The sequence below is a fragment of the Bolinopsis microptera genome, chromosome 9 (genome assembly GCF_026151205.1).
Source record: "Bolinopsis microptera isolate Bmic1 chromosome 9, MBARI_Bmic_1.0, whole genome shotgun sequence".
Classification (NCBI taxonomy): domain Eukaryota; kingdom Metazoa; phylum Ctenophora; class Tentaculata; order Lobata; family Bolinopsidae; genus Bolinopsis; species Bolinopsis microptera.
Genome location: NC_087080.1, coordinates 4,629,045 through 4,654,500, shown reverse-complemented (window position 1 = coordinate 4,654,500; position 25,456 = coordinate 4,629,045). Strand labels below are relative to the sequence as shown.

Genomic DNA, 25,456 nt, shown 5'->3' with positions numbered 1-25,456 from the left:
TAATGTCATAATGAAACTTATTTGGTTTCTCTACGATGCATAATGTCTGGCAGTGTCACGGTACTTTTATCGGCAATATAGTCCCCCAGTTGCACAGATAGCAACACTTCATTTCGTTGGTCTTTTAAGCTTGTAGAATCCCTTTAAATAATATATTTGTAATCACACTGTGGTTCTCTAGATTTTGTCGCACAAATCTTATATTAGTAGAAACCCTTATTACTGGGGGACTATATCAATATGCTTGTATATGCATCTTTAACATATAATACTTAAATTCTGTTCGCACCTATAATTTTATCTGTCCAATATTTGATAATTTAGTCAACTGAATTATTCCGCGTTAAATTAGATCCGTGCCTCAAAACACCGTTAAAAAGAGGTTCGACGACTTTCCGAGTGATTCCCGGTGATTTGTGGAGGGTAAAATGGGTTTATCAAAGTCTGGAGGTTGTCGGGAAATCGTTAATACTGAGTAACGACCCGGGCTTGGTAATTGTTTAACACGATCACAGTGTAACGTGACACTGATTATAATGTGATATGGGGGTGTTAACGAGCTTCACCTACAACAGAGATGGTATTCAGTCTTTTGTTCAGCCAGCAGGTTAGTTAGAGGGATAATTCGTGTTCGGTATTGTATCCCGTCTTCTTCTTTAATCTTTTTAACTCCGATTTTTTCGAGTTCGTTTTTCTGAGTTTCAGCAACTTTCCTGGGACTCCCATGAAGCGGGAACTTTATGCTGTAACATTTTGTTGAGTAATTTTAGAGATTTTAATGCAAACTTAGCAAAGAAAACATGACTAACTATATTAGCGTCTATTTTACTTTTACTTACCGTCCTTTATACTTAGCGTCCTGCGTCCCTACTTATAAGAAAACATGTCTACAGTTTAGTTTTCTGATTAAATTTAATTGTCTGGACTTCTAAACTTCAAATCACGGACCATGTGTCACCTTAGCAACTATATACTTATATATTAAAATCATTATTGTAACGGCATATTAGAACCAGACAGAAACAAAGTGTGAAGGGCCTGAACGGAACCCCCCGGTTTCAGTTCCTTGGCAACGATATTCATATAATTTCTCTCGAAGTAAGCATACTGGCTGATTACCTATATGGTTTCTCTAGGCTCCAAAGTATTGCTGAGTAATTTCGTGAAACAAAATTCCTAGAATTACGATGGGTGTTTAATCCTATTTACGGGCCCTTCAACGCAATGTCCTACCGTTGTTCAGGTTCTCGTACCATCGCCTGAGAGGTTGAGTAAAGGTATATTGTTAGTTTACTGTTGATATCATAATCAAGTTATGATGATTGTAGAATAAGGACTCACACAGCGAAACAAACTGCTGGAATTGTTCAGATGTCGATGAGCAGTTTTACATTTGTCATTTTATGATGTATATTATAAACAAAGGTAAATATTATTTACAAAGGTAAATGTAAAGGTAATTATTAAATTAAGTGATTGATCGACCTCGTGCTTAGGTTCTGCCTCGTTAAAGAAATAATGTGAAACTAGTGCTGCCCCATTCAAGCGGCGTTCCTTAGATTTGTCAAAAGAATGGTTCGCTACCACATTCACTGCGAAATGTAAGCATATTATATAAGTACTACAATATATAAGTACAACAACACTACAGACTTGTTTATATACGAGACCTAGTTTACTCCTACAGAATTAGTGGCGCACACTTCAATGGGAACAAGAGCTGTTCAGGTCTTGTACCACCCCATTTTGGGAGTCTATTCACCGTCAGGCTCTAAGAGTAATCCTGCCTCCGGCTGGAATCCAGCCGGAGGCAGGATTAGTGGTGGTGATCTTTGTCACTTCTATTTGCGCTTAACGCCTTAAATTACGTAGTGTTTTTCTTGTTACCATGCAGGTTACGTAGTGTATTTTTTGTTACCATGGTTACGTAGTGCATTTTGTGTTACCATGGTTACGTAATGTTTTTCTTGTTACCATGGTTACGTCGTCTATCTCTTGTTCTAAGTGATAAACATAACAATGTTGGTTTCTCGAAATATAATCCGTTGGCACCCTCTTTGAAATTTACTTAATTAAAGGACCTTTCTTCATGTAAAGGTTGTAGAGTTGTAGAGTTGTATAGTTTATTAGTTGTATAGTTTATTAGTTGTATAGTTTATTAGTTGTATAGTTGCAGAGTGTATTTCTCGCGGCTTGCACCCCTCGTATTGATTGTACTCCTCGTATTCCTGTAGGTACTGTATTTATAATTATAGTGCTTCAGGATCTTATATCTTAATCTTAGAGAAGATGCATTGCAATATCATTGCAATATCATTGGAGAGTCAGTTACTAGAACGTGTTTTGTTATCGGACTCCATGTCCATCCTTTGTTGCACCAAGTAAAGAACAAGCCTGCAACTATTTTGAAAAAAAAACCAAGAGAGATCAGAAATTAAAATTATTTCATTTATTTTGTATTTATTTTGCATTAATCTTGGGCTTATTCAATTAAACAACAATCAAGTATCAACTAGAACTCTTTTCAATATTATAAATGCACATACTATTGCAGTTTACTTACAAGGTTGAAGGCATAGTTACCATAGTTACCATTACTGTCACACTTCGGCTTATCCTCACAATTCTCTGTACGTGCCACCAAATACTTGGACCTCTACCTCACAATTCTCTGTACAGTACGTGCCACCAAATACTTGGACCTCTACCGCGGACCACCCCATCGCGGGTTTAAATCTACTACTACCTTACTATACTACTAGCTTACTAGGCTACTACCTTTATACATCACATTGAAAATACCTTGTGGGATAGGGACATTTTCTGGCTTCATAAAGTTCATATACCAAGGAATGTGGATATAGATTATAGACATGCATTATAGTGGGCATATCTCTTTAGTAATATTTCTTTAGTTATATCTCTTTAGTTATATCTCTTTAGTTATATCTCTTCAGTAATATCTCTTTAATAATATCTCTTCAGTAGTATCTCTTCAGTAGTATCTCTTTAGTCATATCTCTTTAGTATGCGTTTATATTAAAATAGTGGTAACACCTAATAGTAATAATTGTAACTTAATACAGTTTATAAATAGCTTTATTGTTGTTGTCTTTGTGTTGTAAGTTTGCCTAATCCAAACCCGACATTTGAGACATCATGTTTATTTTGGACTATCGTGTTGAATACAATAATAAATTTCCCTTGCCCAAACCCAACATTTCAGATACCATGTTTATTTTGAACTTGACCTAGTCGTTTATTCTTTTATTGATAAATTTCCAGAACCCAAACCCTTGTCTCATCTTTCTTTTCCACACCAGCTGGCACATTTTTTTTTCTTTTTTTTGCAGGCACTTAAAAAGATTATGAAGTGTAAATTTGCGACTTCTTCGAAAACACTCGAAACTTCGGTTTCGAAAAGATAAAAGTCAAATCTATCAAGTGTCGTTAATTTGAAGATTTTATCAATTAAATTGGCGCCACAGCACATGAATAAAAATGTGCATTTTAACAATGTTTCTATTGCGATGTCTGACAGCCGCAATCCAACAAATTAGAGCGATCTTCCTGTATCGATTTCACGCGACATAATTAAGTTACGAATATGGGAATTCCGAGCCCTATTCCTAAATTAGTGTTTCTATGTGATAGTATATTTGATATTTCATATCATATCTTATTGAACTATAAAGGTGTAGACAGTATTGCCAGATCCCAGTTCAATTTGTAACGGAGTTTTATATTAACAGGAAACGATGTAACAGAGTCGATATATTTTCATGTTTCCATTGGGTGATTTCTCCGGTAACCTCCCCAGGGTTGCCATACCCCAGAGGCAGGCAGAGCATCCCCATACTATCCTCTCGTGGGCCATCTGCCCAGCCTCTCTTCTTAAAAAATAAAATAAAAATAAGCCAAACCCTACATTTCAGATACCAACCATGTTTATTTTGGACTTCACAGTTGAGTTCCTACAGTTCGTCTGGTTCTACCTCGTCACAGTACTCTGGGAGTGCATCTACCTGGTGTTCCGGAACAGACCCAGGAAGGACATTGTTAACTCCCACATTCTTATCACTGGGGCTGGAAGTGGGATGGGCAAGTTGTTAGCTGCTAACTTTGCTAATAGTGGTAATATTCTGCACCTAGTAGATATCAATGCTGAGACCAACGAAGAGAATATAAAGGATCTAGCGGACAATGATTGCACTGTTCACACTTATTACTGTGATGTTTCTAAGCTAGACTCCATCTTGGAGATGCACGAAAACGTGATGAAAAACTGTCCAAAATTGGATTATCTTTTCAACAACGCCGGTATTGTTATTGGGAAGCTATTCCCACATACCTCTTTCAAAGAAATGGACCTAACAATGAACGTGAACATCATGGGAGTAATGCACATCACCAAGGTGTTTCTAGACGACATGATCGATAAAGGGGGCCACCTGATCTTCATCTCTTCAGTAGCCGGTCAGTGCGGAGCCCCCTTCATGACTGATTACTGCGCATCAAAACACGCAGTAACCGGCTTTAGTAGGACCCTTCTCTACGATCTAGAGTACATGGGGATCAAACACGTCAAGATCACCACAATCTTCCCGCATTTCACTGACACTGGTCTTGTAAGAGGGGCTACAGTCAAGCTGCCAGCACTGTTCCCGTTACTGGATCCTGTATGGGTAGTGGATCAGATGGTGACCGCTACCAGGGAGGAGAGAAACGAGGTGATCTTACCACGTGCCACCAACTACGTGATTCTCTACATGTATCTGATGCCTTGCGAGGTGTTCAGACGTTTCTGTAAGTGGTTAGGTAACGATCTGATGAAAACTTTCCGACAAACCAGAGAATACTAGGCTGGAGGGTGGAATGTTAAATGAGGATGATATGAGTAGACATTCTGTTGAGGAATTCTCACAGTTACGGATTGAAGCTGATATTTCACAGTTCTAAATGTGGAAACTGTTCACGATTAGAGATAATGAGTGCATTAATATTGAAATTTTGTAATTTAGTGAATTAGTCAGTAAAACCTCGATTTACCGCAAACCCCGATTTACCGCAAACCCCGATTTACCGTGAAGTGCGAACCCCAATTTACCGTGAACCCAAACTTACCGTGAACCCCGATTTACCGTGAACCCCAATTTACCGCAAACCTCGATTTACCGCAGTTGTTTCCCACAACTTATGATTGGACATGACTATAATCAGTAATAACTAATAAGGATATTTGATTTTTAATTGCGCATGATTGTAACGTTAATTGTTTTATCGTGTTGTATAATATAACAAATCAACGGTTTTGTAGAAATATGATCGAAACTTCTTATAGTTTTCAATACTTTTATGGAATTTTGTTGTGCCACCAAAATTTTAAAAAGGCGGTGTTTAAATATTTATGAAATAAGGATGTTCGGTTCAATTTATTTTATGATAACGAGTATAAATTATTCGTTTCTTTTTTAAACCTATAACCAAAAAATCATTCTTACTTCTAAATTTTCCATGCGGTAAATGAATAATCAACTCCATGATTAGTTGATATTATCGAACACCACCTTGTAAATTTGATAATGATCATGTAACGAAGCTCAGTTCTCAATTTGGTTTAACTAAAAACCCCAGGCTTAAGTGTTTATAAAGTTATAAACACATTCCACACGACCACACGCTTCGATAGAAGATATGTCGTACCGACAACAACAACAACAACAACAACAACAACAGGCCCAGTAAAACGTATTACCAGTAACTAGTTATAATGGCGTTTTAACTTTTGAGAACCGTTAGCAGAGTACGCATTGATGATGGTTTCATAAATAAATACACTTTTCTGGTTCTGAGTGGTTGTTTTCACAAAAATACATAAAATTCTGATTATGAGTGCTCAGTATGATGCAAGGAAACACTGATATAGATCTAAATGGTTCGAGGGAGTTGGCTAGTATAACCATTAGCACTGGAAGGCGATGATATGGCACAAACTGGAGTTCATTGGTGCAGGCCACTCAAATGATTGAGGATACCTAATCACGTACAAGTAAGTAATATCATCAGAACATCGATTAAACAATTAAAACCGCTCAAACCAGTTGTGTAGAATGATCGAGTAACAAGACCCGGTGAAATCTAATCATTTGAAGTGCTGGATCGGATAACGGGCAGATAAATCTGCAGTTTAATTTGTTTCTGTAACCATGTTTGTTGTTCTGTTCAGTTTGTGCTTCACTCAGGTCGAACCCCTTGAGTTCTCTGACCCGCGATTTCAGAGTCTCTTTATGCAACAGTTCGGGTACCAACGGTCTTTTGAGAAAGTCCCCACTGGGATTAATTTACTACCGGAGCGGATAAAAACAGGAAAATATGACAACGTCATATTGGCCTCACCTGATTCAATAAAGAAATTGCAGCAGTACGCGGGGGTAGATCAGACGGGCGAGTTTGATAACGCTACAATTCGAATGATGATGACTGCTCGCTGTCAGAACCCAGACATTTTGGATGAGTCCAGTAGGCTGACGAGGTTTTTCCTCGGCAAGGAGTCGAAGAGGAGTAAAAGAGACGTAGGTCAGTCCGTTAGGAAATGGGCAAAGTTGGATCTCACCTTCGCTTTTGAGAACACGACTCCCCAGAACTCTCAAACTGAAGATGTAATCAGCTCAGCATTCTCAGCTTGGAGCGAGTGTTCTAAACTCTCCTTCGAGCTGGTAGACATATCCGACACCCCTGATATAAAGGTTAAGTTTGCAAGTAGGCTCCATGAGCCCCCAGCAAAGTGTGAGTTTGACGGACCTGAAGGAGTGAAAGCTCATGCCTTCTACCCTCCTGTGGGTTTAGCTCATTTCGACGAGGAAGAGGACTGGTCAGATAACTGTGTTCTTTACTCTGTAGCTCTACACGAGATAGGACATCTCCTGGGTCTGGGTCACTCGTACTACAGGAGCTCCATCATGTTCGCTTACTTTGACACTGAGTTTGTGCAGAGTCAGTGCAAGGGAGGGACTAGACCTCTAGCTAGTCATGATATCAAGGAGGTCAGAGCATTGTACGGAGGCAGAACGTGTGATAAAGCGGAGAATGTTGAGACAGAAGCTCCGACTGTCTCCAAACCACGACCATCAGCTGGAAAGTTAGTGAATGTAACCTCAACAGATACCACCCCAGTAGAAATAATCACAACCTCCACCGTCCAGGTCACCACCAACACCCCCTCTGGGTCCCTCCACGCAACATACGCTACTGACGAACCAAACAGTTGGGAGTTGGAATGTGGCGAGATGGAGGACAATATTCTGAGCAGTCCCTACTACCCGGAGTTGTACCCTAATGGGGTAAACTGCACATGGGTGGTCAGGGCTCCCCGAGGAAAGAGGACAGTCAGCATGCACTTTATAAAGTTCAATGTGGAGGATGGTGGAGAAGAGTGTGTGTATGATTATCTACTGGTTACTCTGGAGGATGGCACCTCACAGACACTATGTGGATCCCTCAGCAGATCTCTAACCTTCGAGTCTAGACGTCTCACTGTAAGATTTGTATCGGACTTGCTAAAGCAGGAGGCTGGGTTCCGGATCCTGTTCACATACGAGGCGGAACCTCCGCAACCTCCTTGTAGGGTAGTGGTAGAGGAATCAGCAGGGTTCATCACTCAGGACCACCCTAAACTAGTGGATCATGAGGAGTGCACCTACCACATACACTCTACTGATCCTGAGAAGCAGGTACTGGTTATTATCCCGGACATTGCACAACACTGCTCTCAGTACCTGCTGTTTGAAGGTGATGGTGAGGAGGACAATCTGCTGGGGCCCTGCTCTGGAGACAACTCTGGACCTAGGTACTTTGTCTCGACTAAAGGCTCTTTCTTCATCAAATATAAACCAGGAGAGTCAGGGAGTTTCACTGTGAAGTACTATACAATATTTTCAGGTTTGTCCTTCTTTTCGAAGTTTACTTTATCTCTATTGATGTCTTATGACTGTAGTCAGTTCACAATTTTCAGTCTGGGCTTTGCATGCTGACCCTGTCATGGCTCTTCAGCTTCGAATTATTAGGTACAAGAGAAACGCCACATTAGGACGTGAGGAGGACCAGGACTCCTCGAACTACATTACATATCCCTTCTATATCGTCCTTAATAAATATGAGATATTTGCAGTGTAGTTTTAAAACTAAATACACTAACTCACCAGACAGTTGGATGAGATGTTCAAGTTCAGAATCGCGTCTTTACAACGAAGAGTTCGTAGAGTCAGGGACGTGGTCCCCTAAACCACAGAACAGTGCCGGAAGTGCCGGAAGTGCCGGAAGTGACGGAAGTAGCTATTATCTGAACACAGACTGCGTGCTTCACATACCACGTGACAGTGAGGGAAGAGAACTGACTGTCCGGTTCAGTGACCTGCACGTGGAGTACGACAAGTTCTGTTCGTATGACTTTGTGGAGGTTTCATTTATTAATACTTTAATAAGATTATATTATAGATATATATGATATCATAGATTATTGATTCTTTAGTGTAGATTAATTTAAGTAATTTCCTTTTTTATATTTATTTAGTGTGAAGGATGTGCCATAATTTAATGATTTTGTTGAATTATAATAAGAATATAATATGATTAATTAAATATAAATTGATGTATTTTAATATTCTATTGACTATTGAAGTATTGATGCACATGCCACCCCATCGACTACTACCACTAGGTGTATACTGCTCAGAGTAACCAGTCACAGAGGTACTGCGGAGAGGAAGGTAGTGTGGAGTTCACAACTCTGGGAGACTCTATAATCTACTTTCACAGTGATCACTCAGTGGCGGGCAGGGTTTTTAGCCTGGAGTTTGGTGTGACTCTCACTCAGTTGTTTAGACTGGTGGACAGTGAAGGTTTCACCTCATTTTTATTTAATTTTGATATATTTATTTTCTTGAAGTTATGTTATCAGGAGTGTTCATCGTGGTTTTTATTTAAAAAACTGATTGTGATGTATAAAATAAATTAGTCCATTAGAGACACCCCCTTACGAAAGGCTTTCTATCAGGTGAAGAGATAGAAGGAGAAGAGAGAGGTCTATTGCTGTACAAGGGGGGTACAGTTTGCGATGACTATTTTAACGAAACTGCAGCTGATGCTGTATGTAAGGAAATAGGATACGTTCGCTCGGAGCGGTGGGAGAGCCCCAACTCGTACAGGAGTCTCCAAGACACTCTGGAGATTAATCTGGACGATGTCCGGTGCAGAAACAGTGCCTGGTCGTCATGCACTTACACAGAAACCCACAACTGTGGGCACCGTGAGGACGTGTATCTTACTTGCAGCAATTCAGGTTTTCTAATATTAAATACTTTTCAAATTTTACAGAGTACAGCAATAAACTATCATAAAAAGATAAAACAAAACCGTTCGAAAATATTGTCCCCAGCTTTAAAATATGATGGGCGCCTAAACACGGTAAAAACATAGTAATTGGTGAACTATGTCCACAATTAATTGGACCCATTACATCAAATATAACTTGAATCCAGATGATCACCATCAGATCCTGAAAGTGATCCTGTAGAAGTTGATATTGACTCCTGTTTCGTGGAGAATACCCGGACTAGTGGTCCGGTGATAGTGGAGGTAGCTTATCAGGGGAGACAGCACTGTGTGGAATTGTGTTTATCACATGAGGGGTTAGTATGATACAAGTAGCGAAGTAGGATACAAGCCTAGCTTTAAAAAGAGATTTACAAATTTAGAGAGTATAGTTTATCAAGGCTGTAAAAGTATAAATGACCAGTATACTAGTATTGTACCTTGTAAACCTTGCAGTTGTCAGGGTATAGCGATCAGCCCGCTTAACTGGGCCAGATCAGGGTGTTACGTTATTGGAGAACACACAATAGCTGAGGGTTATGGCTGGCAAACAGCCAACAGATCCTGTATACAAGGGGAAACAGGTTGGTTTTATACAGATTTCTTACTTTGAGCGTGAGCGGTGAGTGTTTATCTTCCTGAAGAGCTGGGTTTAGACTAATGGGCAAAACTAATTAGTCCATTAGCAATTATAGGTCGATATGACGCTGTTTAGTGTAGCAAGTTGAATTATTTGGCTTGTATTGCATAATTAAATATAATTAAATAGAATTAAACAGAAAGGGGAAGAAATGTAGCTCTAATTTCTGCTAGAAGAGTGGTCACTAATCCCAACTTCCCTCCAGAGTGGTCACTAATCCCAACTTCCCCAGAGTGCTGGAAGAGTGGTCACTAATCCTGACTTCCCCAGAGTGCTGGAAGAGTGGTCACTAATCCCAACTTCCTCCAGAGTGCTGGAAGACTGGTCGCTAATCCCAACTTCCTCCAGAGTGCTGGAAGACTGGTCACTAATCCCAACTTCTTCTAGAGTGCTGGAAGAGTGGTCACTAATCCCAACTTCCCCCAGAGTGCTGGAAGAGTGGTCACTAATCCCAACTTCTTCTAGAGTGCTGGAAGAGTGGTCACTAATCCCAACTTTTCCCAGAGTGCTGAAAGAGTGGTCACTAATCCCAACTTCTTCTAGAGTGCTGGAAGAGTGGTCACTAATCCCAACTTCCCCCAGAGTGCAGGAAGAGTGGTCACTAATCCCAACTTCCTCCAGAGTGCTGAAAGAGTGGTCACTAATCCCAACTTCCCCCAGAGTGCTGGAAGAGTGGTCACTAATCCCAACTTCCCCCAGAGTGCTGGAAGAGTGGTCACTAATCCCAACTTCCCCCAGAGTGCTGAAAGAGTGGTCACTAATCCCAACTTCTTCTAGAGTGCTGGAAGAGTGATCACTAATCCCAACTTCTTCCAGAGTGCTGGAAGAGTGGTCACTAATCCCAACTTCTTCCAGAGTGCTGGAAGAGTGGTCACTAATCCCAACTTCCCCAGAGTGCTGGAAGAGTGGTCACTAATCCCAACTTCCTCCAGAGTGCTGGAAGAGTGGTCACTAATCCCAACTTCTTCTAGAGTGCTGGAAGAGTGATCATTAATCCCAACTTCTTCCAGAGTGCTGGAAGAGTGGTCACTAATCCCAACTTCCCCCAGAGTGCTGGAAGAGTGGTCACTAATCCCAACTTCTTCTAGAGTGCTGGAAGACTGGTCACTAATCCCAACTTCTTCCAGAGTGCTGGAAGAGTGGTCACTAATCCCAACTTCTTCTAGAGTGCTGGAAGAGTGGTCACTAATCCCAACTTCCCCCAGAGTGCTGGAAGAGTGGTCACTAATCCCAACTTCTTCTAGAGTGCTGGAAGACTGGTCACTAATCCCAACTTCTTCCAGAGTGCTGGAAGAGTGGTCACTAATCCCAACTTCTTCCAGAGTGCTGGAAGAGTGGTCACTAATCCCAACTTCCCCAGAGTGCTGGAAGAGTGGTCACTAATCCCAACTTCCCCCAGAGTGGTCACTAATCCCAACTTCCCCAGAGTGCTGGAAAAGTGGTCACTAACCCCAACTTCCTCCAGAGTACTGGGAACAGACAACAGTGACAGCAACAACAACACGGATAAGAGATGATAGTGCTGCAACTGCAGTTTGTCAGGATGGGTACACGGTGAGAGGCCAGCAATTTTATTAAGTTTAATCAATTAATTTTAATTAATTTTACAAATCAAATTCAAAATCGTTTTTATTTTGTGATTAATTGTATAAATAATGTTTTAATTCAAAATTTTCAGTGAAAATTTTGGTGAGCCATCTCGGCCGCCAAACTCATGTTATGGCCCGGCGAAAACGTCACTTTTAAAGATACAAATGAAGGTTAAATTCCCTCAGGCGGTAGACTGTACCTCAGATTACCCGATGTCTTCCATTCTGGACGGTCTGGTGATAAGCTCGGAGTCCTGCACTGTATCTATGTCCAGCAGATCAAGACAAAACGTAGACGTAAGTATTTCAAGGTGTAGAATATATTTAGTTAAATAATTATTCAAGTAAATGACTAAATAAATAATTAATTATCTAATGAACTTTTTCGACATGGACATATCATTTACTGAATTGTAAAATTGATAAGCTAGTTATAATTGTGAGCATGGTAGGTGACAGTGACTTGCAGTAAAAAAGACACATGTTCAAGTGACAGTGATATAACAAAGTTCAAGCATCTGAAACAGGATAGTTGGGTAACTGGTAGGTTTATTAAAATACAGTAAAACCCTAATTTACAATTTAACGCACCCCGATTTACTGCAAACCCCGATTTAACGCGCTCCGATTTACCGGAGCTCCCATGGTTTTACTGCTTAATTCAACGATTTTTAAAATATTGTGTATATATTATATATATTTATATATACTAATAATGTTTCGCTGTTTTGACATTGAGGCGCATCCCTGGAAATGCAACTGTAACTGTAAGACTGTAGTTACTATTTCAATTATGTGTAAAAATATGGCTATTATTTACAGGAAGTAGCTCGTTAACATGTCCTTCTGGGTACGAAATATTGGGGTGTTATATCACATCGTGAGTAACCAGGTAACCAGGTAACCAGGAAATCAGGAAATCAGGTGACCAGGTAACCAGGCAACCAGGTGACCAGGTGACCAAGTAACCAGGTAACATATAACCAGGAAATCAGGTGACCAGGTAACCAGGTAACCAACTTGACAGTATATTAATTAATTGTAATTGTTAAACTATTTATCATGTCTGTTTCAGACATACTCTGGCTCTGAAACAGCTGACCTAAACAAATAATATCGGCGGAAACCATCAGGGACATATGTAAAATATGCAAACACGGCCGGACTTGCAGAAGAAGGAATATTATAAACTGAGAGTGCACTTACTTGTAATGTAATTCCAACATTTGTTCTATTCCTTTTTCAGAGCGTGGTCTCCCTACAGTACCTTTGGAACGTTCGAAACCGGAGCAAAGACGATAACAGGCTCGTGCTCCTTCACAAACACCATCAGATACAAGCTATCTGCTGTGTGTAGAGTCACCCCGTGAGTCACATTATTGATATATGGTGACGTTTATAATGAAGGTTTACTGGGCGGCGCTCAGCCTGTCATTCCGCCGAATCTCTATTCTATATGTTTATGAAATTGAACATTACAGCCTGGGATCCCAGGTAAAATGAAGGTATTAAGCAGAACGTATTACAACTCTGCAAATATATTACATTTACTGAGGCTATACTTTCTTGTGGATGGCCGAAAAAAACCGGAACTAGTCGAGTCACAAGCGGGTCGCCTCGAATATGTCCTGTTCATGTCTACATGATTACCATCATTAATATTATATTACTCATGGTTACAAGTTACAATTTACATGTTGCTCTTAATGGCATAATACCACCATTTACAATTTCAATCATGGTCTCCGGAGAAAATGGTTAAGTGGTTAGAGCAGGAAAACACCAGGAACGATAACATTAGCATTACTGTAATTAATATAATGAGTGTGGGAACTTACCTCCTTTAAAAGTTTAAAGTCCTACCAAACTTAACAACAAGATCTAAATTGCCACTTTGCAGGTCCTACTGGGACGACAACTCCTGTACCGTACCACTCCCACTCCCAGGTAATTCATCACACAAATGGGAATAAAGTTTCAGTGGAAGTGTAATCCTCATTATTAAATCTGTGAAAATATGTCATTTTGTTATTTTGTAACTTTGAGGCCAATTCACTGGAAATAAGTCGAATGTTTTAGTCGAATCTAATACTCTCTCCTTATACTCACTACTCAGTTATACTTTTAAGTCTGTTAAACCTTCTAAGAGCAAATAAACTGTCTTTAATAGCCCTTCTAAGAGCAAATAAACTGTCTTTCAAAGTTTCAACCGTTTTTAGAGCAAACTAAAACTATCTTATCCCCTATCAGAGTGGACACTGAAAGTTATTTGTAACGATAAGATGACCCTGTGGGTTGACGGGGAGCTGAGAACTGTAGCCGGACAAGGAGCGTGGAACAAGGTGTCCACTTTAACCATCCCCCAATCAACACGTGCTATCGGGGTAAAATGTAGGAACAAGGGTGGATTCTACGGGATTATGGGCTCAATCCAGGATGAGGATGGGAACAGTGTTGTTGTTACAGATGACTCTTGGAGGTGTAGGAATAGGGCAGAGCCGGGTTGGGAGAGAGCAGATTTTGTGGAGGGGGACGGCTGGAATCCTGCTTCAGATCATAGACAAGGACACTATATCACCGATAGCGGTTTGTTTCCTGTTTGTCTATATAATTGTAGTGTATTAATATTACTAGCAGGAACCCGTATAACCCTAAAATGGTGTCAAGACTCAAAAGACTAAAATAATTATTACCGATTTAATTCGCGTTTTTGACACCACTTAGGGGTCCAAATTTTGGGCTCTAAAACTCCTTTTCTTTGGTCAATTTTTATTTTTTCATGCTGATTTGAAGGCCATTAAAGCATTTGACCCAGTCAAAAAAGTTTCAGTTGTATATCTTTTACGGTTTTTGCGGAAAGTCGCGTTAAAGTTGATGCCGTGGTGTCAGTAAAATGGCACGGATCCATATAATATCGTTTCGCTTTATATATAGTAAGATAGCTGACTATTTAAGTTCTTGGATACCAAGAACAATAATTAATTTGTTTTACAGGACCCTGGAAAGTGATCGCTGCTAACAGTCAGATTATTTGGACTGAAACTTCTGCAGACACAACTGTTTTTTGCCGCAAGGTCTTACCAAAAGGTGTGATTTAAAACGTACATTTGTAAAATAATTACACTTACAGAATATAAATTAGTTGAGTATATTCAATATTCTATATTATATGATATTGTATAGCCGGTATTTAAAAAAAGTTAGTTGTACTTACCAAAACAACTCCCGACCTAGCTGATCTCTATTTTGTACCCGTATATAATCCTTGTTTGATCCCAAGTGAAACAGCTCCGTACTGCACATCATTGGCGTAAGGTTGCATGTTGGCGCCACCATTTAGATTTGAAATGTTCTTAAAAGAGTATATAAAAATGCTTAACTATATTAACCATATTTTTCATTGTTATTAACAATTCAACTACATTTCCGATAAAAGTTAGTTAAATTTTATGCGGTCATATTTTATGCGGTACACCCTGTATATGTTAATGTATAAGATGCAGTTTTGTGCCGAGTGACGTAGTTCTAATTTGATGAGGAAAAATTGTCCAGAAGTCAAGTTGCTTTTAGTTTTTAAGTTCAAATAACCATTTAATTATCGATACCAAATCTGTTTATCTTTAAAAATGTTATTTCTATGACTTTTGAATTTCATGCACTCGTTGAACCCTACTATACCATTTGCTTTAGACTTAGTGGACGAAGAAGGAAACATAGCAGCTACATCTGGAGTCTGGACTACTCCTATAATACAACTACAAGGGAGGGACAGTGTGTGACGATGGTTTCAACAGTCAACACAAACTCAGCTGAAGCTATATCATAAGTTAATGTATATGCAGGGTTTTTGGTTTTAACTCTGGTGGATCAGATTTCTAAGAATTTTAAAAACTGTTTACCATATTTTGTCAAGCGTCGTTTATGATCGAAGCATAATTTCGGGAGTTGACCGTTCGCCAATTAACTAATAAACTGATTAACAACCTCGGACACCGCTCTTATGATGGTTCCTGAGATCGAATTTGTGCGCGTCCATATTATTTCACATCTTTCGTAATCCGCATTTCTTATCGCAGCTATGGCTTTTTGTTTAATAATTAGCGTACCGTAGGAACAACAAAATAAAACAGGAAATATTACTACAAGCAAATGTATAATGTGGTTGTTATTTCACAACGAACGGAATATGCGAAAAATACGAATTTAACCTTGAGGTAATAAATATCATCGTTTATTAGTTGGACCAAACATTGCCAACAATAATATACATCATTGTCCACAATATTTGTAATTCACTTTCCCGATATCTCAATATATAATAAAGCGTATTTATCTGACATAGAATTTGGAATAAAATAAAAATTCTATGTTATATTGTGCATTTTAAACGTGTTTATCTTTATATCCGAATGATAATAATTCTCAAATTTATCTCTCGATTTCTTGTGCGACTGATTTCACTAATGTCTAAAGTGAAATTATTTCACTAATTGAGTAATAATGATTATGTATCAGTCCTAAAACGCACCTTTCTGTAACTATGTATACAACTTACTAACGCATCAATATACAAATATTTGATGAAAGTTCATAATAAAAAATAAGCAAATGCCTCCGAAATTGTAAACATCTACCGGCATGTTTAATGAGACATTGCTACTAACTACATGAGGGTTTCACGATGATCAAAATCTAAAACTATAACCAACAAATGCCCTGATCATCGTCCTTAGAACCACCTCTTATCATCTCGAACTGTTGCGGAGGAGGAGGTACGAGGGGAGGGGGATCATCATCTCTCACTGCATTACGATAACTAGTCCTACCTCGCCTTGGAGCTGGACCATCTACATCTTCACTGTAAGAAGAAAAAGTGAGGGAGGGAGGGAGGGAGGGAGGGAGGGAGGGAGGGAGGGAGGGAGGGAGGGAGGGAGGGAGGGGGGGAGGGAGGGAGGGAGGGAGGGAGGGAGGGAGGGAGGGAGGGAGGGAGGGAGGGAGGGAGGGAGGGAGGGAGGGAGGGAGGGAGGGAGGGAGGGGGGAGGGAGGGAGGGAGGGAGGGAGGGAGGGAGGGAGGGAGGGAGGGAGGGAGGGGGGAGGGAGGGAGGGAGGGAGGGAGGAGGGAGGGAGGGAGGGGTTTCAGAAATAGTGAATTGGGACGTTAATGTCCGTTTAAGCAATGGTTCCAGGGGACCTATGGTTAAACGCGTTCAAAAACTTGAGAGCACGTCAAACGTTCGCAGGTCAAATATATAAAAGCTGGTTAAAATCCGTGACCCATAGCCAAAACACGCACCTCAGAACAGAACTATCAACGTCCGGTATAGACTCAGGAGAGGATATCTGGAGAGGGCTGGTACTGACTCGAGCAGGAGCCAGAGATTCCGTGTAAGAACTAGCAGGAGGTGTTACCGGTCGTTTTAACTCTAGGTTAGCCTGAGCAGGGAGGATTATACATTAAACATTATACATTATACATTATACATTTTTATAGAGGCTTGTAGAGCTGATATCTTTGGACTTTGATGCAGTTAAAATGTTCTTGCAAAGAACTAGTAGTTTAGTAGTAAGAACTAGAATGAAACCTTCTCGACTTTAGCTCGCCTAACTTGGTGCCTGTGTTGCCTGGCAACCTGGTGTCTTCCGGGGGGTCTGGCGTTGAATGTGGTGGTCTGCTGTTGCGGGCTGTAGGGCGGAGATTGCGGGTTTTCGTGGATATAAGCGGGTTGGATTTGCGGGTTGTCATGGTTATAAGCGGGTTGGATCAGCGGGTTGGAGGGCTGGTCAGGGTAGCTAGGATTGTATCTATCTGATGGAGTGTGGTCAGGACTGTACATTGGTGACTGTTTCAGGTCCTCGTTCTGGGGTGCCTGATAAAGAGATGATAATTTATAATTCTGGAAAAGGAGAGGGTGTTATGGCAATTTTATGCTATATTAGCTATCGATCTTAGAATATTTTTCAGGTCAACTTCTTCATAACTAAATCAAAACACTCTAAAATCTTATTCACATATATTCTATAAACAAAATATTAAAATACATAAAAAGTATCACCTGTCCACCATATCGAGAAGGGAAGGGATTGACAACGTTAACAGGAGCGAACTGGACGGGGGGCGACATGTCAAGAGGAGGTGGCACCCCCCTTCTGGAGGACCGGAGATGAGACACATTGTTCTCGAAAAGGGGCGGAATATCAGGCGAGGATAGTGTGTTTCCCTGGTGACCACGTGCCGTGATATCACGTGACTGGTCGAGTGTGTTTCCCTGGTGACCACGTGCCGTGATATCACGTGACTGGTCGAGTGTGTTTCCCTGGTGACCACGTGCCGTGATATCACGTGACTGGTCGAGTGGTGGCTCGTGATAAGGTAACTGATAAGAAGGATCGGATCTAGGGTAGTCTGGAGCAGGAGGACGGGGTTGGTGACCAGAGCTGGGGTGACGTTGGGGGTAATGTCCGGGAGTGACGGGAGGAAATGAAGGTCGACGAGACATGTCCCTCGGATCGGGACTCCTGACTGTTGGTGACGTGGGTGGTTCTGGTTGAATTAAGTATTACCCAGAAGTTAATTGTATAATAGTATAGATGGGAACAGGAGTGAAAAGATTAATTGGAAGAAACTAAAATCATCTTCCGTTATTTCGGTTTAAGATCTCGACGCAGATACTACGACACACTAAGTTTAAGATATAATATCACCAATCTTACAAAAGCTCTGACGAACTAACCGTGGTTTCTATAAGTGTCTCTTTGAGACCTCTGTGATCTGAGACTCGTTCTGCCAGGAGAAGTGGGCTCTCCATCTACGTCTGATAGCCGAGGAGCTGGAGAAGAGTGGGGTCCTATAGGAGAGTGGGGTCCTCTAGGAGAGTGGGGTCCACCGTCTCTGTGACCACTGTAACAAGATGTGTGTCAACAGTCATCAAATGTAGAGCCTTGGTGTCACTGTCACAATGGTTTCTAAGGACAAATCGTATAACTCAGCTTCATCAAACGATACCCCCGTCCCTATCTCCCCATCTGATCCCCCAAGTACAAACGAAGCCTACAAATATCCCCTCCTCCATAGAATTAACAACCCCCACGTGAGCCTGTCTAGTGTTACCTATCTCTGCGAGGTAAGTTGGCGGATCCTCTCCTAGGTTGCGGAGGTTCAACGTCTCTCCTCTGTGACATGGCAGCCTGGTCCACTAAGTCACGTGGTCTGGATTCTGGGTCACGTGGTCTGGATTCTGAGTCACGTGGTCTGGATTCTGAGTCACGTGGTCTGGATTCTGAGTCACGTGGTCTGGATTCTGAGTCACGTGGTCTGAATTCTGAGTCACGTGGTCTGGAGAAAGATCTCTCGCTGTGCGGGTGTGCAGAACCCGGCCCCGAACTGAAATCACTGATCAGTGTGCATCAGAAAACGGTTTCAGTGAAATATAACATGTTCAAGTAATGACAGTTGCTATTATGCTGGGGAATACATCACAAACTTGCTATCAACGGAACCAGTAAGATTTCCTCACTAATTTTACCTGTAAGCAGTATCTTCACTGATGTTTTTAGACTTGACACTGGACTCAATCCTGTACTTGTCTGATCTGGGGTGAGGCGCTGCCGAGGAGGAGCCGTCTCTAAAGTTAAGCTTACCTGCTGTAAGTGTGGTTACTATGGTTACTATGGTTACTATGGTTACTATGCTTACTATGGTTACTAAGGTTACTATGGTTACTAAGGTTACTATGGTTACTATGGTTACTAAGGTTACTATGGTTACTATGGTTACTAAGGTTACTATGGTTACTATGGTTACTATGGTTACTATGGTTACTATGGTTACTATGGTTACTATGGTTACTAAGGTTAATGCAGTCAACTTAGTACAAACCTCAGGTGGTCAACAGAAACAATGCATAATATCCCGGGTCATATGGTATTATAAAGTTAAAGAGTTATAGCGACAGCAGAACTTGCACAGAAGTAGGAAGGAATTCTGAATTTTATAAACCGCGGGTTTTGTTCTGCAAATCACAGGATTTGTTCTGTAAAATGCGGGATTCATACTGCAGTTCAACAGTAAAACATTAAACAACATGTCAAACAGAGCACCTTTTCGACCAAAAGTAATCATATTAACATACAACTGAATCAGAACTCGATCATCAACAAGAATATATTCATAATTTCTGGTAAGTTGCTTGCAAGTGAATGAATACAAGTATTTTGATTCTTTGTAACATTCCCAGGATTTGCGTAATTCTTTGTAACAAGAGATGTTACATATGGTTACTATGGTTACAAGACATGCTACCTTTGGTGGGTGGGACAAGTACAAATGCTTCTTTCCCGGGGTTTATGATAACATGAGGCCAGACAACTTCTTCTTCTACAAACATGTTACCATGGTAACAGTGCTATATATAGCATCATGTTACCATGGTAACAGTGTTATATATAGCATCATGTTACCATGGTAACAGTGCTATATATAGCATCATGTTACCATGGTAACAGTGTTATATATAGCATCATGTTACCATGGTAACAGTGCTATATATAGCATCATGTTACCATGGTAACCGTGTTATATATAGCATCATGTTACTATGGTAACCGTGTTATATATAGCATCATGTTACCATGGTAACAGTGCTATATATAGCATCGTGTTACTATGGTAACAGTGCTATATATAGCATCATGTTACCATGGTAACAGTGCTATATATAGCATCATGTTACCATGGTAACAGTGCTATATATAGCATCATGTTACCATGGTAACAGTGCTATATATAGCATCATGTCACCATGGTAACAGTGTTATATATAGCATCATGTTACCATGGTAACAGTGTTATATATAGCATCATGTTACCATGGTAACCGTGTTATATATAGCATCATGTTACCATGGTAACCGTGTTATATATAGCATCATGTTACCATGGTAACAGTGCTATATATAGCATCATGTTACCATGGTAACAGTGCTATATATAGCATCATGTTACCATGGTAACAGTGCTATATATAGCATCATGTTACCATGGTAACAGTGCTATATATAGCATCATGTTACCATGGTAACAGTGTTATATATAGCATCATGTTACCATGGTAACAGTGCTATATATAGCATCATGTTACTATGGTAACAGTGCTATATATAGCATCATGTTACCATGGTAACAGTGCTATATATAGCATCATGTTACCATGGTAACAGTGCTATATATAGCATCATGTTACTATGGTAACAGTGCTATATATAGCATCATGTCACCATGGTAACAGTGCTATGTACAATTTGGGTAGATCACAACCAATCATATTGATAATTGGGAATTCTTACGGAGTATAGATGTATAAATATTCAAAATTGGTATAATTCAATTGGGGTCGAAGGGGATCGGTTCAGAAACAGAGATGTTGTGTAACAGTCTCTATAGATTACACTAAATAAAACTTACTAAATAAAATATAATAAAAGAAGCTACAAACCTCCCATTGACTCCTCAGAACCGAGCCCACTTTTACGGGATCTCCGAGACACAGCTATACACAATATAATCACAAACACGAGGAGAGCAGAGCCTGCCATGAGGTTCAGCAGGGAGTTCTCGAAATCTAGGCTCTTATCTTCCTGCCGAGCTACCCCTATATACTCCTGGCAGTTAATACTTGTTATTTTCATTAACTCAATCTAGTTATATTATGTTGCGTGATGAAGTGTGCCGATAAGAGATGGGTTCAGTAATTTTGTAATTAATATAATTAAAAGAGTGCGTAGTCAGCGATATAGCAATATAATATAGTGAGTTGAGACTCAGATAGCTAAGGTTAAATAATAAGTATACATTATACAGCTGCTATTTGTTTGGCGTCCTTATTCGTCAGGCTTATAATAATGTTTATTTCGTCTATTTACCACCGATCAGTGGTAAAAATATTTGCAACTAATCCCAGAAATTATTGAATTTTGATAGTTTTCCAGAACTTTCTTTCTTAGCATTACAAAGTTGCTTAAAGCCATGTGCTGCAAGAAAAATGCTTAAAATGTTGAGTGAACACACCGTGAAAATACAAATTATTAAAGTGGTTGAACTAAATCATAAAATGGCTAATAAAAGATGATTTTTCACCATATTGCTTCAATAACTATGCAGCACCTCGTGAGGCGTGAGGCGAAGGCGAGTATTAAAGGTGACCACTCTAGAGTTTGCAGCTAACCCAAATAAAGCGTGAGGCGACTGCCGACTATACTAGAGTAACTTTGCAGCGAACCCAAATAAAGCGTGAGGCGACTGCCGACTATACTAGAGTTTGCAGCTAACCCAAATAAAGCGTGAGGCGAACGCGAGTATTAAAGCGCAAACTAACGGATAGAGGTTTATTATGTTTCCTTTTTGAAGGAACGCCGCTGCGTTCTCCCGGCAATATACTCTTCTGTGGTTATTTGAAATTAGAATATAAGAACCTATTATGTCGCATATGTTAATGATATATCATATTATATATTTTGTATATATTGTATTATGACAATAACTCACAACTTATATTTTTTTTCCGTGTTTACAATTTACATGTTTATTGTATAAAATTAACATAAGTGGAAGCAAAGTAACTGAATGTTATCTAAACCAGGCCTCAGAGCAAAAGATTTTATGGACTATTTATTAATATTTAGTTATTTATTCAAAATTATAATTCTCAGCAATCAAGAGTATTAGGATGATTTTACTGCCTCAATGTTAGAAGTTGCCTGCTGCGAGTCAAAATTATTTTTTCTCGAGCTAATTCTATTTGGTAATAATTTTTGCACTATTACATTTTGTGATTTCGTAGTCGCACCGCAAGGTTCACCTTTGACTTTTTGAGAATAAAAAGAGATGATTACAAAGCAAAGCACCAAGAATCAAGAACATCTAAGAATAAGGCAAGAGGTAAAGACTAAGGTTTAGCAAAACACATTTAGAATCACAATGATAAGACGAATGTGATATGGATAAGGATGGATAAGGCCCAACTTTTGAATATAATTTAAGAAAGGACTAAAATAACAATTCTATCAATATCTTAAGAAATGAGCGTTAAAAAAGAAACAAACCTTGAGGTTAACAACTCCACTAATAACACAAACTGCTGCTAACAGCAACACTGCTGTTCCCATAGCAACATGGTTTGGAACGTAGTTCAGTCTCGACTTCAGCGACGCACCTGACAAAATCACAATTTTACAAATTCAGTTATGATAACAAATTATCTCAGTCAGCGGCTGATAGATAAAAAGGCACGACTGTAAGAATGTATTGATTTTAAATTTCTTGTTTATTTCTATGAACAAGAATACATTTACTGACCTTTACAACATGACTGTAGCACAATACAACCCCCCATAAACTGTATCACTAGAATTAAGAGCAGAAGAATTCCACACCAACTGTGCAGTGAGTAGAGATGTGTTTTCTGAGAAGTAGTTGTTAAAAAGTTGTTAAAAATGTATTAAAAAGTTTTTTAAAATGTATTAAAAAGTTATTAAAAAGTTATTAAAAAGTTGTTTAAAGGCTATATTAAAAAGTTATTAAAAATCTATATTAAATAGTTATTAAAAGGCTATATTAAAAAGTTATATTAAAAGGTCATTACAAGACTATTACAAATTGTTAAAAGGTTATTAAAACTTTAAAACAACTTTTTTATCTGATACAGCGCATTTATTGTGTCTAATAATATTTTATTCCCGAAAATTTTATACCGGTCCCAACAACCATAAAGAAAGTTGGACAATTACTAGCGTTACCCATGATAGTGTGAGTTGTAGTGTAGCCATGGTAGTATTACCCATGTGACCCCCGAATAAAACTCACGTTATTCTCAGACTTGTAGCTGATAATAAGGATAAGTCCCGCAATACCAAACAGTAAAGACAAAGTGTTGAAGATGGAGTGGGTTATTCTGGCACAGTGCCGGGAACTGGGACACACGCGCACTAGCGCGATACCCTGCGCGAGCAGGTACGTGAACGCGAACATCATCACTATTCCGTGTAGGTACACTCTGCGGGTATTCAAATTATATATGGGAACTCAAAGACAAATCAGGCTCTATTGAATAATGAAAGTAAAATCTAAGATTAATCTAAGTAAAGACTCGCAGCATGTTTATATAATTTATAACTATATAAGTCCACACAGAAAAAGCTAAAATTATATTTGACTGAATTACTTGAATAAATTAACAAATAAATATATTTATTAACTAAATAACAAAAGACTCACAGCATGTTATCTCCAGTGAAGTTGTCAGTATGAAGAGATAACAGCCAGTAGATCATGATAGCAGTGGGAATAGTCACTATCACCTCGAACATAAGGAACATACATACCCTCTTAAACGACATGTCTGGTGGAATGTTTGTTAAAACGTACATTAGTACATTATTACATTAGTACATTAGTACATTAGTACATTAGTACATGAGTACATTATTACATTAGTACATTAGTACATTAGTACATTAGTACATTAGTACATTAGAACATAAGTAAATTAGTACATTAGAACATAAGTACATAAGTAAATTAGTACATAAGTACATTATAACGTTTGTACATTAGTACATTAGAACATTAGTACATTAGTAAACAGTAGTTACTGCGGCACTGCTAGCTAACAGAACGATTTTGTTGGGAAAACAATTAATCAAGGTAAAATCCACTGTGAATAGTCGCGTCTAATTGTTAATACAATTAAATAGTAAACGCTTTAATTCAGTTTAGGGTGCTAATTTAATTCAGATAATGAATATTATCTATACTAATAATCTAAAAATGTGTGTGTTCGTTCGTTCGTGTGTAATTTCCGAACGGCTTAATCAAGAAAACGGTTAAAGTTATCGGACTGGTTTTTTCAGTAAGTAGTTTCGACAAAACCCGACAAAACTATGACGAAGCCAAATGATTAAGGTTTTTTTAAATCGGTCGGTGGTAATTGGTTTAATTGATCATTTTGTGACCCAAAATGTAATACTTAAGGGGACATATACAAAAAGCTTTTATATTCTGAACAGGCTGTAACTTCATATTAAGAAAGTAGACATTAAAACAATAAGATTTGATACATTAAAAATTATTTTTGAGGAACCGCACTTTCGAAAAAATAAATATTTTCTTTTTCGAAAATTTTGATTTTTTTACTGAACATTACTTACACTCCGTACAAGAAGTCCCTCAAAGGATTTTATAATTAAAATATAGATGACGAAGTTACAGACCAAACAAGGTCGAAAGAAGCAAAATTAAAATTTTTGTAAAAATCAAAGTTGTATATTTTACCATTCACCCAGGTCATAAGATATCGCTTTAAAAATTCTTGTGAGTGTAGCTGATGATCATATCCAACTTTTTTGGAACAGGATTTCTCTCAGTTTTGAGTTTTAAGGTATAAAATGTGGCCTAAACGACTTAGTAAAATTCATCGTAAAAAAGGGCCAAACATGGCAGATTTAAGGTTTAAAATGCCTATAACTCAAAAAGTATCAGTTTTTTTGAAATAATTTTTACAGGATCGTAATCAGCTTGGTAAGACGAATCTTTTAGTAGACGAATCTTTTTCGAAAAAGAAAATATTTATTTTTTCGAAAGTGCGGTTCCTCAAAAATAATTTTTAATGTATCAAATCTTATTGTTTTAATGTCTACTTTCTTAATATGAAGTTACAGCCTGTTCAGAACATAAAAGCTTTTTGTATATGTCCCCTTAAGTGTCTTCTTCTCTCCCACTTTCGCTCTCTCTTCCCCCCCATAACGGATTTGCTATATGAATAGGTAATTTGGCAGTGGACCTCAAGATTACCTATCAAGTATTACT

General features: G+C 39.0%; 3 protein-coding genes across 6 annotated transcripts; 2 read left to right on the top strand and 1 right to left on the bottom strand.

Annotated features, from left to right (window-relative positions):
- Positions 1 to 574: 574 nt before the first annotated feature.
- On the top strand, positions 575 to 5,440 carry LOC134820904 (epidermal retinol dehydrogenase 2-like). The gene is made up of 2 exons (XM_063831550.1): positions 575 to 607; positions 3,936 to 5,440. The coding sequence occupies exons 1-2, from the start codon at positions 578 to 580 to the stop codon at positions 4,860 to 4,862; spliced, it is 957 nt and encodes a 318-aa protein (XP_063687620.1). The 5' UTR covers positions 575 to 577; the 3' UTR covers positions 4,863 to 5,440.
- A 736-nt stretch (positions 5,441 to 6,176) lies between these two features.
- LOC134820351 (deleted in malignant brain tumors 1 protein-like) lies at positions 6,177 to 15,915 on the top strand. The gene is made up of 15 exons (XM_063830659.1): positions 6,177 to 7,938; positions 8,202 to 8,455; positions 8,717 to 8,897; positions 9,053 to 9,337; positions 9,551 to 9,686; positions 9,826 to 9,953; positions 11,475 to 11,563; positions 11,785 to 11,895; positions 12,051 to 12,141; positions 12,421 to 12,478; positions 12,845 to 12,964; positions 13,499 to 13,545; positions 13,849 to 14,184; positions 14,593 to 14,685; positions 15,289 to 15,915. Exons 1-15 carry the CDS (start codon positions 6,207 to 6,209, stop codon positions 15,375 to 15,377), a joined length of 3,750 nt encoding a protein of 1,249 aa, XP_063686729.1. The 5' UTR covers positions 6,177 to 6,206; the 3' UTR covers positions 15,378 to 15,915.
- Positions 15,734 to 23,986, bottom strand: LOC134820353 (uncharacterized). Of its 4 annotated transcripts, none has more exons than XM_063830662.1 (12): positions 23,867 to 23,986; positions 23,456 to 23,645; positions 22,949 to 23,054; positions 22,696 to 22,805; positions 21,090 to 21,255; positions 19,122 to 19,239; positions 18,707 to 18,979; positions 18,330 to 18,496; positions 17,652 to 18,139; positions 17,181 to 17,465; positions 16,892 to 17,031; positions 15,734 to 16,456 (listed from the first exon to the last, which is right to left on the bottom strand). In XM_063830662.1, exons 1-12 carry the CDS (start codon positions 23,965 to 23,967, stop codon positions 16,297 to 16,299), a joined length of 2,304 nt encoding a protein of 767 aa, XP_063686732.1. In that variant the 5' UTR covers positions 23,968 to 23,986; the 3' UTR covers positions 15,734 to 16,296. The 4 variants fall into 4 exon arrangements, with proteins under 4 accessions (XP_063686732.1, XP_063686730.1, XP_063686731.1 ...); XM_063830660.1 differs by having other exon boundaries at positions 15,737 to 16,456; positions 18,707 to 18,988; XM_063830661.1 differs by having other exon boundaries at positions 15,737 to 16,456; positions 18,707 to 18,988; positions 19,122 to 19,236.
- Positions 23,987 to 25,456: the final 1,470 nt, after the last annotated feature.